General features: G+C 42.2%; 1 protein-coding gene across 18 annotated transcripts in view; it reads right to left on the reverse strand.

The window, feature by feature from the left end:
- TTLL5 (tubulin tyrosine ligase like 5) overlaps window positions 1-18,705 on the reverse strand; it is a 281,253-nt gene that overhangs the window by 124,860 nt on the left and 137,688 nt on the right. For 17 of the 18 annotated variants that reach the window (XR_009399190.1, XR_009399191.1, XR_009399192.1 and 14 more), the window contains one exon: window positions 10,689-10,843. The exons of the other annotated variant lie outside the window; for it this stretch is intronic. Coding sequence is in view for 14 of the 17 variants with exons in the window: in XM_059373692.1 (XP_059229675.1) it covers window positions 10,689-10,843 (155 nt within the window). In the remaining 3 variants the exon portion in view is untranslated. The remainder of the gene's footprint in view (window positions 1-10,688; window positions 10,844-18,705) is intronic. 18 annotated transcript variants of the gene reach the window in all.

The following is an 18,705-nucleotide window of genomic DNA, read 5'->3' on the forward strand; positions in this document are numbered from 1 at the left end:
TTTTTCTTTTTCAACATTTCCTTAGCAATGTGGGGTCTCTTCTGATTCCATACAAATTTTAGGATTGTTTGTTCCAATCTTTGAAATTCAAATACTCATGGAATTTTGATTGGAATGGCTTTAAAAGTATAGATTGCTCTAGGCAGTATAGACATTTTAACAATGTTTATTCTTCTGATCCAAGAGCATGGAATGGTCTTCCATCTTTTTATGTCTTCTTCAATTTCTTTCATGAGTATTCTGTAGTTCCTCGAGTACAGATCCTTTACCTCTTTGGTTATGTTTTTTCTCAGGTATCTTATGGTTCTTGGTGCTATAGTAAATGGAATCGATTCTCTAATTGGCATATAACTGTTGATAATAATTTCTAATGACTGCTTCTATTTCCTTGGTGTCAGTCATGATCTCTCCGTCTTCATTCATAATTTTAATAATTTGGGTCCTCTCTCTCTTCTTTTGGATTAGTTTGGCCAATGGTTTATCGACCTCATTGATTCTTTCAAAAAAAAAAAAAAACAAAAAAACCCAGCTCTAGTTTCGTTGATGTATTCTACTGTATCTCTAGTTTCTATCTCATTGATCTCTGCTCTAATCTTGATTATTTCCCTTCTTGTGTGTGGGGTTGGCTGAATTTGTTGTTGATTCTCCAGTTCTTTAAGGTATAACGAGATCTGGTGTATTCTGGATTTTTCAGTTTCTTTGAGGGAGGCTTGAATAGCTATGTATTTCCCCCTTAGGACCGACTTTGCCGTATCCCATAGGTTTTGGACCAATGTGTCTTCAATCTTATTGGTTTCCACGAATTGCTTAAGTTCTTCTTTCATTTCCTGGTTGATCCACACATTCTTAAGCAGGGTGGTCTTTGGCTTCCAAGTGTTTGAATTCCTTCCAAACTTCTTGTGGTTGAGTTCCAGTTTCAAAGCATTGTGGTCTGAGAGTATGCATGGAATAATATCAGTCTTTTGGTATCGGTTGAGCCTTGATTTGTGACCCAGTATGTGATTTATTCTGGAGAAAGTACTATGTGTGCTCAAGAAAAGTGAGTATTCTGTTGTTTTAGGGTGGAATGTTCCATATATATCTATGAGGTCCATCTGGTCCAATTTGTCATTCAATGCTCTTGTTTCTTTATTGATTTTCTGCTTGGATGATCTATTACTGAGAGTGGTGTGTTAAGATTCTCTACTATTAATGTATTCATATCGATATGACTCTTTACCTTGATTAACAGTTGTCTTATGTAGTTGGCTGCTCCCATTTCGGGGGCATAAATATTTACAATTGTTAGATCTTCTTGGTGGATAGACCCTTTAAGAAGGATGTAGCGTCCTTCTTTATCTCTGACCACAGTCTTTAGTTTAAAACATAATTTATCTGATATGAGAATCATTACCCCAGCTTTCTTTTGAGGCCCATTGGCATGAAAGATGCTTCTCCATCCCTTCACTTACAGTCTGGATGTATCCTTAGCTTCCAAATGAGTCTCTTGTAGACAACATATGGACGGGTCCTGTCGTTTTATCCCATCTGCAACCCTATGCTGTTTTATGGGAACATTTAGGCTGTTCATGTTGAGAGTGATTATTGAAAGATACATTTTTATTGACATCATGTTGCCTGTGAAGTCCTTGTTTCTATAATTTCTGTTGCATGACACTCTTGGGTTTTTTCTTCTTTTATAGAATCCCCCTTAATATTTCTTGTAGTGCCAGGTTGGTGGTCACATACTCTTTTAAACCTTGCTGATCTTGCAAGCTCTTTACATCTCCATCCATTCTGAACATCAACTTTGCTGGATAAAGTATTCCTGGCTGCATGTTCTCATTTAGTGTAGGGCAATATTCTTTATACCACCTGCCTAAGCTGTCACCTCTAACTTAGCAGGAGTGTGAATCACTTTTCTTTGATCCTTGAATAGTGTTGAGCACAAAGTAAATGTGCAATTATCTCTTAATTTATTACTATTAGCCTCTTGGCCCATCCACACTCCATCTGCCCTTCCAGATTCAGCTCATGCCCCTTTCCTTTCCATAGACCTTTTGCCAGCTTCTCCAGTTAGTGATCAATTTCTCCTCTGAACTCTTACCTATAGGATAATCCTCTCCCTCAACCATTAAGCACATATTGTTCCACAGTATTTGCATCCACAGGGCTATTAATTTTCCTCTTGGAGAACACAGACCATGTCTAACCCTCCTTCAGAGCTCAGCCCAGTGTCTTGTGTTTAGGAGATATTCGGTAAATGTGCATTAACTATTTGGGGATAATACTATTTTAACAACTACCAGATGATGCCATTTCCCATCCGGGATGCTACTTAATGGCAGTAGCCACCTTTCCTCTTTTTCAAATATCTCAATATAGTAATGATTTGGGAAAGAAGGTAACAAAACTCTTCTTTTGAGGGCTGGTATTCCAAATGTATTGGGTTCATGTAGCTAACTAAGCAAGAGATTTGAGAACACTAATAATATAGACAGATTCTTTCATCTATTTAATTTTCCTTGGTGCAACGTTTCAGAGGAACATAATTTGATTTCCTTTAGCCTTTAAGTATATCCCATTTATTAACCTCCTTTATGGTTTCCTTACCTGCTATGCCAGAAAGCCTGCTTTTCTCATCTAAATCCTTCTAGATTATCATCACGTTCCAGAGATGCACCCATATTTCATTTTCATCATGGAAAGATAGTAAAACTTATTTTTAAAGAACCAGGCTGAACATGGTATTGATTATTGGCTTTGAAGCCAAATTAATACAAGTTTTAGCCTGATAATTCATGAAAGTCAAAACATCCCTTTACTGCATCTGAAGCAGAAGAATGGTCCAATTAAGTCAAGAGTTCTACTGTTATTTATTACGAACTCCAGGGGCCGGCCATATGATGTGACATTTTGAATTCCTAAGCGCTCATACACTGCCTCTCTCCCATCTCCAGCTTTCCTTGCATCTCCCAAAGAACACTTGGCTCCATATTTAAATGCCCTTTTAAGTTTAGCTTCTCTTAGGTATCTTTCTTTAGGAGCATTTTCATGGCTTGTGATTAAAATTTTAATTTATGGATATTGACTTCACAATAAAAATGAATCGTGTAAACCTCAGTGTTAAGATTAGGTATACCTGTTTTCCCTACTGTGTCTCTAGTCTAAGCATTAAATGGAGTGGTATGGGAATATCATGTCCTCAGCAGGTCTAATTTTGTTTCTTTCTTTTCTGGAAAGGGAACAAAGAATTATCAAGAATCTAAACCCAGGCCAGAACCTCAGCCAAAACTGCTTCTCCAAGTGGCTGCAAGGGAAGAGAGGATCTTTACTCGTTTTCAGATACTGTCAGTCTATTGTTTTGTTAAAACAGAGATACAGCGAGTTTTTTCCTTTTAGCCTCTTAAATCCTAGGTGTTAAAAAAAAAAAAAAAAAAGGAGGGGCGCCTGGGTGGCTCAGTTGGGTAAGCATCTGCTTTTGGCTCAGGTCATGATCTTGGGTGTCTTGGGATCAAGCCTCGCATTGTGCTCCCCTGTGCTGCCTCTCTCTTTTTCAAATAAATAAAATCTTAAAAAACAAAAAAAGCAATGATTTCTTAGTTGTACTTAATTGGTAACATGCTGAAAGTCTTAACAAAAAGAAGAGTGGGAGAGGCACTTGGGTGGCTCAGTTGGTTAAGCATTTGACTCATGATATCGGCTCAGGTCATGGTCTCAGAGTTGTGACATCGAGACCCATGTTGGGCGTGGGGCCTGCTTGGGATTCACTTTCTCCCTCTCCCTTCCAAATAAAATAAAATGAAATAAAACAGAAATAAATGGGAGGGAGGAGGGGATCTTCAGCTACAGATTTGGGAAAGCTGGCTGGTCTTCCTTCTAAAAATTCATGGAATCAACAGGAAGCTTTAAAACTGGATCAGCATGAATCTCTACAGGAGTCACAAAGAAAGACAGGTTCTTTGCCACTCTGACTCTTTTCTAAGCTCTTTCAAGGCTGGTAAATGGAGTTAACTTGGAAAGATGAAAGGAGAGAAAAACCACGTGAGAATTAAACTGAATTATGAATAAAGTAACTCTAACATAACTTCTTCATTTTAGAAAAGGAGTCTCATTCAGCTTAATATGTAGACTTTTGGCATTCAGGCCTCTTAAAGCCAAAATAATCACCAACTGTGGATGAATATAAAATCATAAAGTGAACAGTCAAATAAGATAGGGTCTGCCTCCAAGATTGTGTGCGTGCAAGTGTACACGTGTGCCTATGTGTTAGTCCCAAGGAAAGGTGAGGTGGTTTCTCTTTGGTACTCTGGGGGGTTGAGGGGGGAGGCTTGCTGAACTGAAAAAACACTACACTGGCACACCACAAAGCAACCTGCATTTTGGCTTGCAGATAAAAGATCTACTTCTTTCACTCCTGATACTAGGCCCCAACATTCCCACACATACTTTGCCCAGGCTCTGCTATGATGTCCAGCCAGCGATCTTTTGACACATTTCCTGGGTTTACCCACATTCCTTCAATAGGCAGAAGCCCAACCCTTCGGCCCTTGGCACAAACACCTATGGCCCTCAGCTCTCTCGGGGAAGAAGGAACTGTGGAATCTGTCACAGAGCTTGAACTGACACAGAGCATAACCCCTGAGAGGATATATGCCTGGGCGAGTGAGAAAAGAAGCAGAGAAATTTTAGATAGAAGTACAGGCCTTTATCACTCCTGTGCTGAAGAAACATTTTACTCAAGGGGAAGGAATGGTGAGAGCTAAGACTCAGGAGGAGGAAGGTCAGGTTAACTTTATTTTATGGGAAAGAAGGAAGGAGAATAAGAAGTGAAATATCACTTCTACAGAACTCTGAACATGAAAGAGTTTCTTTCTTTTTTTTTTTTTTTTTTTAAGGCACCCCCCCCAATTGGTTTCTTTTTGTGATTGTGCTCTTTGGCTAGAGAGTGTTGTTTACATAACAGTATAAAGTACAAAATTATAAGCTCCAAACTCCTCCAGAGAAAAGTTCTCCCAAAGCTCGACCCCCAGGATAGATGGAAAATATGAGTGTTTACTGGCTGGAACATCGAGCTGCAGTGGAAATTTCAACATTCAGAAGAAGATAGCAGAAAGGAAGGGCCTGGTGAGCAGAACGAAGTCACCCTTCAACAAAGGGGTCAAAGAAAAAGGAAGAGTCTCCTGTTGGCCCCACTCTGTGCTCTCCCTTCCTCAGCTGGAAAGGGCACGGCTCTGTACTCCAGCCCGAGGAGCACACCACCTGTAGGTGACGGCCAGTTCCCTCTGTACAAGATACTAACCCAAGTGTGTAGCGACACCATATCCCAAGCAAATCCAATTTTAACTTTACTCCTTTGGGGGAAGAAAACAAAGCATTATCGACAACCTACAGCAAATCCAGACAGTACACTGGCTCCTTTCACATACGCTGCTAATTTAAATCTTAAAACAACTTAAGAGATAGGTATTACTTGCATATCTAGGCAGATGGGGTAATTGTGGCCCAGAGAAGCAGCGTAACTTGCCGGTGGTTACATACTTAGTGAGGCGCATCCAGGCCCCTCCAACTCAATGGCTCCTTTTTTTTCTATTACACCATGTCACCTTCCTCATAGGGGTCAACGGCCCCCTCTCCTATGAAGTTAACACACTCGTAAAGAAACAAGCATTTCAAGGACTAGGCTCAGGATAATCTCCCTACAGAGAGGCAGAGGACAGGAGCAAAACTTTGCCATTTTAGTCACTAAGTACAATTTTTGTGGAATTGTGGTGCTCTCTTTAAGCCCTTAAATACTCTTTTCCATTGAAGTAAAAAAAACCCTATTTTTTTTTTTTTAAGATTTTATTTATTTACTTGAGAGAGAGACAGTGAGAGAGAGCATGAATGAGGAGAAGGTCAGAGAGAGAAGCAGACTCCCCAATGGAGCTGGGAGTCCGATGCGGGACTCGATCCCGGGACTCCAGGATCATGATCTGAGCCGAAGGCAGTCGTCCAACCAACTGAGCCACCCAGGCGTCCCAAAAAACCCCTATGTTTAAATGTACCATCTAACCACTTCTGTGTATGCAGTTCAATATATATACATGGTTGTGCAATAGATCTCTGGAACTTTTTTATCTATAAAACTGAAACTCTAGCTATTAAATGCTAATTCCTTCCCCCTCTCCCTACAGCCCCTGGCAATCTACATTTCTAACTTACCTAGACACTTCATATGAATGGAATGATATAGTTAGTATTTATCCTTTTGTGATCAGCTTATTTCACTTATCACAATGTTCTCTTATGTTGTAGCAGGTGACAGGATTAAAACCTCATACACTCTTCTTGCTATCTTTTCTTCTGATTGCCTGTGCTGTAAAATTTAAATCTTTGCTCTATACCACTGGACACTACTCTGTAATTGTTTCATGTGTATATGGCTCCTCTTCTCTGCTAGATAGTAACCTCTTAGTGATAAAAACAAACAAACATGTCTTCCAAATCTTTTAGACCAACCCAGCGCCCAGGACTACCCTCGCTGAGAATGTGAAAGATACATCACAGACTGTAAGCTCTGTGAGATCAGGCACTATCCTGTTTTATTTATCGTGACTCCCCAGCATCTAACCTAATGCCTGACAGGGAGAAAATGAATAGGACTTTAAAAACAACAACAAACTTGGTATTTCTGAAGATTAAGAATGAAAAATGGAAAAGAGACTTGACTCTCCAGCAACATTTATAAGAGATAATCTAAAGAAGGGAGAAAAATATTAGCTAAACTAGAATCAAAATCTCTGAAAAACTTGTTCTTAAAAATTATGTAAAGTAGGGTATCAGACTCTATAATTTAGCTCCAGAGAGTGAGAGGACAGAGGAACAGAGCAATGTGACATATACCCCAATTTCAAAGATTTGGCGCTTCATTGCACCCCGTTCCCCCATGCTATTCTCTACAGTGGGGGCTAGCCAGGACGAGCGCCCTAAGCCCATGAGGTCTTACCCAGTCGCAAAAAGGAGGCACAAACTCATGGCTTTGCTTTCAACCTCCCCCACCTTTAATATCGAGGAACAGACAAATCCCCAGGTTGCATGTGTGAAAAAGCCAGAGATGGATAAAAATAATTCAATGACAAATACTGGAAAAACATACAAGGGGCAGAAGCCAGACATTCGTGGGATTCCCTGACAGCTCGATCCACAAGGAAGGGTTGGACTGGAAAAAAACAGGGCCTCAGGTTCCTGCCAAGCCGTCTGAGGCCCTGTCCTTCCCAAATCATTCCAAGCAGCAGCCAAGACTTTACAGTAACCCTTCCAGGTCTCAAACAGAAAGATGCACTGTGGGGCGCCTGGGTGGCTCAGTGGGTTAAAGCCTCCGCCTCAGGTCATGATCCCAGTGTCCTGGGATCGAGCCCTGCATCGGGCTCTCTGCTCAGCAGGGAGTCTGCTCCCCCCCCCCCCCCACCCCCACCACCTGGCACTGTCTGCCTCTCTGTCTACTTGTGACCTCTGTCTGTCAAATAAATAAAATCTTTAAGGAAAAAAGAAAGAAAGAAAGATGCACTGTGAGCCCACTGAGGGCTCCTCACCTAGAAAATGCCCTGCCCAACTCCAGGCAAGGCTGGCAGTCCTGGGGAGATGCCTCTGCTTATGGCTTTGAGCCCCTAACAATACCCCATGGGCCTAGAAAACGTACACTCAAAGGGCTGCCTGAAAAATCCCCCCCCATCTCATTGGCTGAAGAAAAGCTTAGATACCCAGGTATCTGCATCTGGAAAGCGAAACTGATCCCTTTAAGAAGGAGGTCAGGAACACTTGGTACCTGCATCCCGGAGGTCCTATTGTAGAATTCTCAATCGGCCTTGCTTAGAGGTACACCTCAGGCTTCTCAACATGTGACTGGTTTTGGCCCTGACTACTTTCTCTTCTGGAGAATGGCCTGCAATTAATCTCACTTATTACCTCTGAAAAGTAACAACAGAGGAATGACTGGCCAAGTCCAGCTCCAGAGCGTCTAGGGAACTGCAAGCTACATGGCCAGGCCTCAGACTGTCTGGGCAAGTCATGGGCTCTCTGCTTTCCTCTCCCACAACAAAGCTTGAACACGGACTCCAGACAGACCAGAGGAACCAAGGGATTTGAGGAGCCGGGCTGAGCTCACACTGACCCAATGGGAGACGACAGCCCTGAGGCTGCGTTTGGGGTGGTTTCAAAACAGCGGGGGAAGAACAAGATTGTCTGGTGAAAACGTGTGTGATCCATAAAATCGAGAACAATAGCAACACCACAGGGAAATGAAAAATAACACGATTTGCCGAGTTCTCGTGAGTCACCAGTTTTCATTCCTGTGGCTACCAAGTCACTGAATCCTCCAACATGCAGATGAAAAGCACAGCCAGCGAAGGATTCTCTTTACGTCTTGTCACCGTTGATGGGGCAGCCCCTGGTTTAGTGAATTATCAGAGCTTATCAGCGCTGGAATCCACTGTTGCTGTGACAGATGAACTAGTAAGAGCACCTCTTATTTACGTAGCTGCCACTTCCAGGGAGATCAAAGTGCCATAGGGGCGATCTAAAAGCTCTCAAAACAGGCCGGTTTACACGTAAGTATGCTTACCCCATAAAAAGATTCAATGAATAATTTAGGGTCACTTAGTGTCAAAACCAGTACTAAAACTCAGATCTCTAGGCTGTTAATCCTCTATTCAATGGGCTTAGTCACCCTTACTACTAAGTGAGGGACCAGAGCCCATCCACAAAACAGTGACTTACCAGATAAAAATGGAAATTGGGGTACGGTACTGTGTAGAATGTCTGCTGGAGGTCTGGCTGTGGCCCACATCACAGCCAGCTCTGGTAGAACCCTGGAGAATTCACTTAGTGCTGCTTTTGGGTAGAAACCTCTGGGAATTCCACAAGGTGCCTCCAGGCTGTTCTGGCAACCAAAGGTTACCTAGGCTCAGAGGAAGGTTTTCAGGGCTACTCTCAACTGAAATGGGACCTGACAACCGACCCTTTGGCTTGAAGAGCAGGTGACAAGAGGGCTGCTTTGGGTACAACTAACCCGAAAGGGGAAAAGCCCAAGGACTCTGCACGGGCCCCTTTCTGGTGCAGGGGCTCTGAAGTCAATGGTATAATGTGTTATTTTCCTGCCGCTCAGGAAAGCACAGTCTGGCTAGGCGAAGGCCTTTCACGGTGCTGGACTCTAGGTCTGGACTCTGACCTGGACGGATTCCCACATCTTTCTGGGTCTCAGCATTGCCAAACAGGTGTTACCCAAAGAAGGTTCTGAACCCAGCCATGATGTGGAGTTTCAACATTTTGTTTATAGTATGGAAAATGGTTCCAGCCTTGTCCTACAGGCAGATAATATACCCTAAGATTGCAGGGAACGTGTCTGCCATAGAAACAAGGCTCTGATTGTAAAATGAAAATGGAATATTTGGAAATATTTTATATGGAAAATAAAGCTCTACGGTATAAACAGAATTCTTTTTTACGACTTATGTTTTAGGAATGTGGCTATTCTGTAGACTGTAAATCACCAAACGACAGACTTCTGCACAGAGAACTTCGTGGGAGGATGTCCTGCCTGAAACAGTCCTGCCTCTCAGTCTTCCAAATCTTTATAACTCTCAGTTAAGATGATTCTTTTCACCCTTGACCACAACGATTACTGGTATGAAAGACACTGTACTCAAGCATGATGTAATGTGCTTATGTTTATGTTGCTTCCTGGGCAGAGTCTCCGCTTCCCAAATTAGTTCCTTCAGTAACAATTCTGACACTAACAGATACTTCAATGGCAAATAGGTATTTCCTTCATCCTTAAGTCTTTGGTCACCCCTCGCAACCATGAGGCAAGGCAGCATGCTAAGAGCTGGCCGGCTGGTGGAGGCTGCAAGTGCTGGTGCGGGGTGGGGACTCGCTGGGACATCTGTGGCAGAGCTTCTTTATTTGGAGGGAGCAATTATCTTTACTTGGAGGGAACAGAATACTTCATCCTAACAGTCACATTCCTCTCTAGCTCACTTCACTCAGGGACAGATGCAATCAGAGCCATTTTTAATAGCCACTAATGCAAGATTCCTGGGAATCCATTTCTTACTTTTTTTCTTTTTTTAAATAGGGGACTTAAAATATGGATTGAGACTAGAATTCAACACAGTGGCTTCTTTTTTAATTTAGAAGTTGCTTATATTATGGCCAGAATCTATTTGGATTTTATCCTCTGCCTCTTTGCTCAACTACATAAAGGAAATTTCCTTCCCACTTCCCAAAGGAGCATTGTCCAGGGAGGCTGTTTGAGGTTAATTATATAACCCAGATGAAAACATAAAAAACAAGTATGTCCTTCAACAAAAAGAGTCCAAACTTAATGAGACACAACATAGTACAAGGTATAAACAAGAATGAGGAGACAAGGGGAGAATGTCAAAAGTCAAAACAAGAAAATGTGGACTACAGGCCAGGATCGAAAACAGTAGGAATTCTTCCTCTTTTAACCTTCTGAAGTGCATCAGAAATTTCCTTTGCCTTTGGTTTGCCTGCAAACTGTCTTACGAGTAAACCAAGGCTCTCCATTCAAGTGCCAGAGGACTGGGACAGGCGGAAAGGCACGTGTCTCCCAGGTGTCAGTGCAGGGAGTTCAAGGTGAGAATGGCCTTCTTCAGACCCAGGCTGTCTCTGCGCCCCATACGCTGGCTCCAAGACCCTTCACATACCTGCTTCCAGGAGGGGTGCAGTGGCTCTCAGGAGCTTGGGGGTCTGACTGTATTGACCATGTCGGGCCACTAGGACTGATGACAGGCCGAAGGGTGGGGGGGGTTGAAGCACTGCTTCTGTTTATGACGCCACTTGCCAAATTCAGGTTTGTTACCTAGAAATGAAGTGAGGGGGAAATAACCTGATTTTACAGCATTTTCAAAAAGTCTCATTAAAAAACAGATGGAGAAAATCAAGTCGAGTTGAAGAGATGCTGATCATCTGAGCTGAAACGGTGGCTGTGACCAAGGCGGCCATTAAAAGCTGGCTTCTGCACATACCAAAGAGGAGAAGTAAGGGTGGCTGGTGCCAACAGAAATTAACCGCGCATGGATTCTGCCCCTACTGTGTGCAAAGTGCTGGACTGTGCCAGGTGCTGTGAAATACAAAGATTAGTAACAAAGACAGCAAGAGTTTACTGTATATTAACTCTGTGCCAGGCAAGGGTCTGTCTGACACACTAAGCAAACTACTTAGCCTCTCTGGCCCATGTTTCCTCATCTGCAAGTTCGAAATCACAATAAATTTTAGTTATACATAAAAGAATGATTCTTATGACACACAAATTACTTGCTGATTTAGAAAAAAGATGCACAGGCAAAAGAAAAATGGGCACTGACCCTAATAAACAATTTACAAAAAAGGAATATAATTAGCCAACTAAACATTTAAAACTAGACATTTCTACTGACAATCAAAGAAACGCAAATTACAAGGTAACATTTTTGTGTATACATGGATATACAATAATAAAAATATACTACCTAATTTAGGCAAGGGGTGATATTAGATACATACTTATACTGTTTATGTGTCTATAAATTGGTAGAATCATTTAAGAATTTGGCAATATTATTAAAGGCATCATAGTATTTGTACTACCATCTAATTTTCAGCACCTGTGCTAAAAACTAATTGCCCATGATGGGGCGCCTGGGTGGCTCATTGGGTTAAAGCCTCTACCTTTGGCTCGGGTCATTATCTCAGGGTCCTGGGTTTAAGCCCCGCATCGGGCTCTCTGCTCGGTGGGGAGCCTGTTTCCTCCTCTCTCTCTGCCTGCCTCTCTGCCTACTTGTGATTGCTCTCTGTCAAATAAATAAAAAAAATCTTAAAAAAAAAAAAAGAAAACAAAAAAAAACCCCAAAACTAACTGCCCATGATTAACAATAGTGATAACTGCAATTACTATTTGGGAGAACTTACAATGTGTGAAGCTCTGTATAAATATAAAAAATATAAATGAGTACATTATATACAACCTGTTTTTTTTCCCCAAAGATTTTATTTATTTATTTGACAGAGAGAGAGAGAGAGATCACAAGTAGGCAGAGAGGCAGGCAGAGAGAGAGGGGGAAGCAGGATCCCCTGAGATCATGACCTGAGCCGAAGGCAGAGGCTTAACCCACTGAGCCACCCAGGCGCCCCTAATACAACCCATTTTAAACTGTCATAATTTTATTGGTAAGACCATTATAATCGCCATTTACAAAGAAGGAAACTGAGGCCTGGGAACAAATGGCCGAACTAGAATCTGGAACATGGTCTTTGGAACTTCAAAACTCATCTTCTTACTCATGACCCTATATTGTGAACAGATTTTGAAAAGAAGCATTGGAATATTGGAAATATTGGAAACATTTTATATTTTTAATATTGGAAAATGGGAAGATCAAAATGGCTAACAGTGTTGTTAAGTAAATTCTGCTCTGTGCATATGAGGGAATATTAAGTATTGCCACAGTTTTTCGAGGAATTCTTAAAGATAAAGAACCATGCTGATATCTGAAGTTAAAGAACAAAAAAGTCACACTATACAACTACAGAAAGCAGACCCAATTTCCTTCAACACACGCACATAGATACATACTTATGAACTGCATGGATTACCCTTATAATCCAAACGAGAAAATGTCAGGTATGATGAGAAATACAGACACAAGGTGAGCTTAAAGCCTGTGCAATGAGTCCGAAAAGAAAGGACGGTTGGAAAAACATTTCAAAATCCGTAGCACAGGGAGAGGATGCTGAAAAGAGGGAGGGCACAGTGTGAAGGCAGGTGCTGGGTGTGAGACGCCGGAGAGGAGGGGCACAGGAGACGGACATTCCGGGAAAACTGTTCTCCTGGGAAACTGTCCCAAGAACCTAGTAATTTTGACATTTAAAAATAGGAGAATTCTGGAGCACTGTCATGTCTTTTTCATTTGAAAATTAGTATTATTATTTTTTAGTTTATTTATTTATTTGTTTGAGAGAATGAGAGAGCATGAGCGGGGAGGGATGGCAGAAGGAGAAGGAGAAGCAGGCCCCCTGCCGAGCAGGGAGCCTAACTCGGGCTCCATCCCAGGGCCCTAAGATCATGACCTGGGCCAAAGGTAGACATTTAAGCAACTGAGCCACCCGAGCACCCCTCATCTGGAAATTGTGAAAGAAACATAGATCATTTATTTTTTGGCAACTGTGTCTCATCCCTAATTAGGGAACTCAGTACATGAAAACGGCCTAGGACTAGGTCTTCACACCAAAGGACTCAAATATTTTTCTGGGGATGAACGCGTTTTCCGTAGTTCAGGAGTGATTCCTGGTGCTTGTGGAGGCTGAGGTCCAGGACACCAGAGCTGCGCCCTCCAATGTGGGTCTGTCTTAGAAGCAGCCTCAGAAGCCAACCTTGCCTTATCATCATTTCGGACCTCCTTCTTCTGCTATCAGGGGAGAAGACACACAGGGACTAAAGAAAAGTGGGGAGGGAAGATCCCAGGGCAGGTTATGGCAGGATTCTCTGGCCTGTGGAGTCTTGGAAGAGCCTTGCCTTCTTCCTGCTCCTCAGTGGCAAAAGCAGTCAGACTGTCAGACGATCAAACCGCTCCCTGTAGGACTGACTTCATTCCTGCCCCACACTGAGCCTTCTTCCTTGCTGCTCTGCTCCCTGGCCTTTCAAATTAGACACGAGCTTGCAGCTTATAAAAACAGTAAGTGAGAAAGGGCTTTGTGATAACTAACAGCTTCTCCAATTACTGCCTCCGTTAGTGTGCCAAAACCCTAATAACAGAGGCATATTAATAATTTATAGCGGAACAGCAATAAAATAAACAAAATGTACACACTTCACCATGTTTAGTATCAGCTGTATGGTTTAGAGATTAGTGAATGGGAAGGAAAAGAAGTATCAGATTTGTTGAATCTTCTCTCTTTTGGTAAGGCCACCCCTAATTCAAACATCATCATTTTCATCATAATAGCTAAGTTATTGAATGTTCACCATGTGCCATGTATTAGATGTCCTTGCATTGTCACGATGTGCGTTTTATCTCATGTAATCCTGAGCAAGCCCCCTGAAGCAGGTTCTACTGTTACCTCCATTTTACAAAAGAGGAAACTAAAATCACATAACTCTAAGGGTAAACAATTGCACAAAAATCACAACCGCACTAAAAATACCTACTAAGTGCAGGGCCAAGATGAGAACAGGAAATGTTTTCCTCCAAGTGCATGTGGTATACTTTTCCCAAATAACACAGTTTAATGTTTGAGCCCTTGCAGTAACGATGGCCAGTACTTAAAAGTGAGGTTTTATATCTCACTCCTTACCCATTACTCATGGAAGCAGACACTGCTATACTCCCTTTCAGAGATGGAGAAACTAAGGCTCAGAGAGTTTATAGTAACTAATTTGCTCAAGGTTACATAATAGTTGCAGAAGTGGTACTCTTGTTTTAAAATCCCACTTTCTAGGGATGTCTGGGTGGCTCAGTCAGTTTAAGCATCTGCCTTTGGCTCAGGTCATGATCTCGAGTTTCTGGGATCGAGCCCCGCATTAGGTTTCTTGCTCAGTGGGGAGCTTACTTTTGCCTGCTGTTCCCCTTGCTTATGCTCTCATTCTATCTCTTTCTCTAACAAATAAATAAAATCTTAAAAAAAAAAATAAAATCCGGGACTCCTGGGTGGCTCAGTTAAGTGGCTGTCTTCAGCTCTGGCCATGATCCCTGGGTCCTGGGATCGAGTCCCATAACAGGCTCCCTGCTCAGTGAGGAGCCTACTTCTCCCTCTGCTGCTCCCCTTGCTTGTGCTCACTCACTCACTCTCTCTCTCTCTGACAAATAAATAAATAAAATCTTAAAAAAATAATATCCATTTTCCCATTTTAAAACTAGTAGTAAACAGTCCTAGTTATCCTAAATTATCCTTAATTATTAGAAATTTTTCAAAATATAATTAGATACCTCAAATTCTGACAATAGTGATTATACAAGAATTGATTTTACCAAACTATGCCAGCTTTTTCTTCTTTGCCTTAAATTTTATTCCCCATTTGTTAACAACATGCATATTGTTAATATCCTTCACCAGAGCGCATGAAAAAACCCACACCCATCCTCAATCAGTTCTGTTTCTTAGCAGGTATAGTAAAAACATGGCATGAACATGAAACTAATTTTAGATTCCTGGTGGGTTTTGTTTTTACATGTAACATCAATTCCTTATTTCATGGATAAACCAAAAAAGGGTAGCTATTGTGATTTCCTTCTACACAAAAGCAAAACATCATTGTTAATTTATTTTGAAAATAGCAAAAGGGACCACTACTTAATGAGAGATTATTATAAAGAATAACAAAGCTATTAAAGCTTCTCATCTTTCTTTCCAAAAAATTCCTGCTAAAAATATAACCTGTCTCTTTAAATAATAACAACTGACCCTCTATTTTAAATATTCTATTCTTACTTCTGTGGTTTTGTCTATGAGACATCCAGGACCTATGCCACCCACCCAGCTCAGTCTTCCTAGGACATACGTTGCTAGTAAATAATCAAACAATTTGGGGCTCACTTAGATATGGCCTCAGAACCTTCTTTACACAGTCCTCTAGACAGCCAATGCTGATCAATCAGAAGTGACAAAGGAGATGAACCTATTTTTCAACCCCTGTTTCTAGAACAGGACAATCCAGTGGAATATATTGTGAAGATGAAAATGTTCTACAGTCTGTATCACCTAATACAGTAGTGATAGCCACATGGTATGAAGGCTTTGAAGCCTCCACCAGATCTGGCTGAATCTTATTTGTACAGACTGATGTCTTGTTAAGAGTTTGGTCCAAGTGAATCATTTCTAGATTAAATGACTTAAGAAAGCATCTGGTTCTTCCTTTCAGTTTCCCAGTTTTTTCCTAGGATGGGCAGAAGGAGTCACTGAACAAAAATGGACCTAAGCATCAACTGGGGCCCTAGAAACACCTGGCATTGACTAGGGAAGATCCAAGAGCAGGGCCGATCTCCCAGCATTGGGCCAGGCCTTAAACTCTACAAGCCAGTTAGGCTTCACATCTGAAGGTCCTCCTTAACAGGACAGGATGATGACGAACATGGTTGTCATCAGGTTGCATCTGCTTCTCTGTCCACCTATATTCCTCCAGGTAAACAAAGTTTCATTAGATGAAGAGAAAGTGGAAAATGGCATATATGTATCAGATTTTCATTAACGATGAACATTTCATGCTAAAGAATTTTAAAGGACAGAATTACAGCACATAAAAACATAGCATCAGTAATGAAAGAGATAGCTCATCATTTTTTGTTAGGAACTTTAGGCTATTAAGGCAGAGGGTGTAGCCATTGGGCCAGGTGGCTTCTCTGGGTCAATAACCAGATTCTACGCTACTAAGGCAAGGCTAGCCAACTCGGGAATTCAGGCCACTGGTCACAATAGTCCGGGAGACGGGTGGGATAGTTTAAAACCCTTTTAATTACTGAAACTACGACACAAATAACATGTCTTGCTGATAATGGATATCAACATCTTTATGTGTGAGAAAGAGTACACATCTATAAGAACTGTTTAAGTCTGTTTGAACCTCTAAAACATTTTAAATTTTTGAGAAAATACAAAACCTCTTAGATTCACTACAGTAACAGCAATTGTAACAACAATGTCGTATTATTAGCACTAATGATAGCTTAATTCAATGAGCACTTAATTTTTGCCAGGCATTGTTTTCTGTGCATGTGTGGGCACGTGCGCACGCATGTGTGTGTGTGTGTATAAACTCATTTGATATTCAAGATAGCTCTGTAGGTAGAATTATTGCCCTCATTTACAGATGGGGAAATTGGGGTTGAGAGGCAAAATAACTTGCCCAAGCACAAATAATTGTTCCATGTCAGCCCCTAGTTTCAATTCCTGGTCACCTTGATTGAAAATCTCCCAACCTTGTAGTTTCTAGGCATTGTGGTACTCCCACTGCCTTGCCCCACTGAGCCTGGTGCTTAAAATTCCATCCATGGACCAGCAGCAACTTTAATCCCTGGGAGCTTGATGGGACAAGCAAGCTCTTAGCCAGTCTCAGCCCCAGGGAAGGAAATCTGCATTTGACAAGATCCACACGTAATTCACACGCAAGTTAATGTCAAGGAAGGACTTGTCATAGGAGATGGTGACAAAGGAAAGAGAATTCAAGGGTTCCCCTGCACAAAGGTCAGGGGATCTTCAAAAACGGGAAGAAATACCTTGATGGGGTGAAGAGTAAGCAAGGGAAAGGAGTAGAGAAGATAATTCCATCAGGAAATTTAAAATTTTACTATTTCTCAATGTTGTCTGGATGTTCAAATGATGACATGAATAATCATTCAGTTTGCCAAGGATGCAAACGTGGATAAAACAGTTTAGAACAAGGTTCAGAAAATCCCGAGTCTACTTGTGATGCTGCCTTGAGAAACAGTGGTCATTAAAAAACAACCAAGACATTGACACATAAAAACAATCAGCTTGGGCGCCTGGGTGGCTCAGTGGGTTAAGGCCTCTGTCTTAGGCTAGGGTTGTGATCCCAGGGTCCTGGGATCGAGCCCTGCATCGGGCTCTCTGCTCACCGGGGACCCTGCTTCCCCCACTCTCTCTCTGCCTGCCTCTCTGCCTATTTGTCACCTCTGTCTGTCAAAGAAATAAAATTTAAAAATCTTAAAAAAAAAAAATCAGCTTGTTGAATATTCTTCCACCCCGGCCTTTCTCAGGCTAGTCAGCTAAGTGAATGACTGCCTGTAGGAAAATCGAGTCACAGGATCCCACCGCTGCCTAAACCTTAGGCAGATGCTTCACCCCTTGCTGTCCTCCTCCTCCTCCTCTGCTACCACTCTCCTGGAGCAGCTTATCCAGAGGTTCCCCTCCTGTTCCCTTCTTCATGTCCATTGCCACGGTGACCTCGGTGCATTTTTTTCTTTTAATACCAACTCTGTTTATCTTAGAGCCAGCCTTCCGAATAAGGCAGGTGAGCAAATACCTGAATGTGTGGGGTAAGGACACACTGCCCGCATTCCAGCTAGACAGGTGTTTAAATTACAGCAGGAATAAATACAGGTGATGGATTGAAAAGGGGGTAGGAGAAACACAGAGAGGGAGGCCAATTTCCGGAGGCTGGCCCGCCCAAGTGTTACTGCTTGTTACTGCTGTTGCTAAAAGGAGGGCTGCTGCCAGTGCTATAATTAAAATATGATGGCATTGCCCTGATGGCTTCCCAGAATATACCCACCACCCACCCAGATACATAACCTTTTGGCATCCAAAGAAGATCCAGGGCCAGGCCTAACTAGATCACTGTAGCTATAGTTGGAATGCTCTAGAAATGCTGCACACCTGAATGTGCAAAAGAAGTTCAAACCTCAGAGAGAATCCAATAAAGATCCACTGCATGGCCTAGCATAAGCAAGGCCTCGGGTAAAATCCTAAGGGAACAGGAAGGAGGGTGGGGGGAATCGGGTAACTGGGAAATGGGCCTTAAGGAGGGCATGGGATGTCATGAGCACTGGCTATTATATAAGACTGATGAAGGGGGCCTGGGTGGCTCAGTGGGTTAAGCCGCTGCCTTCAGCTCGGGTCATGATCTCAGGGTCCTGGGATTGAGCCCCGCATCGGGCTCTCTGCTCAGCAGGGAGCCTGCTTCCCTCTCTCTCTCTCTCTCTGCCTGCCTCTCTGCCTACTTGTGATCTCTGA

Source organism: Mustela nigripes, chromosome 13, assembly GCF_022355385.1.
Source record: "Mustela nigripes isolate SB6536 chromosome 13, MUSNIG.SB6536, whole genome shotgun sequence".
Taxonomy (NCBI): Eukaryota; Metazoa; Chordata; class Mammalia; order Carnivora; family Mustelidae; genus Mustela; species Mustela nigripes.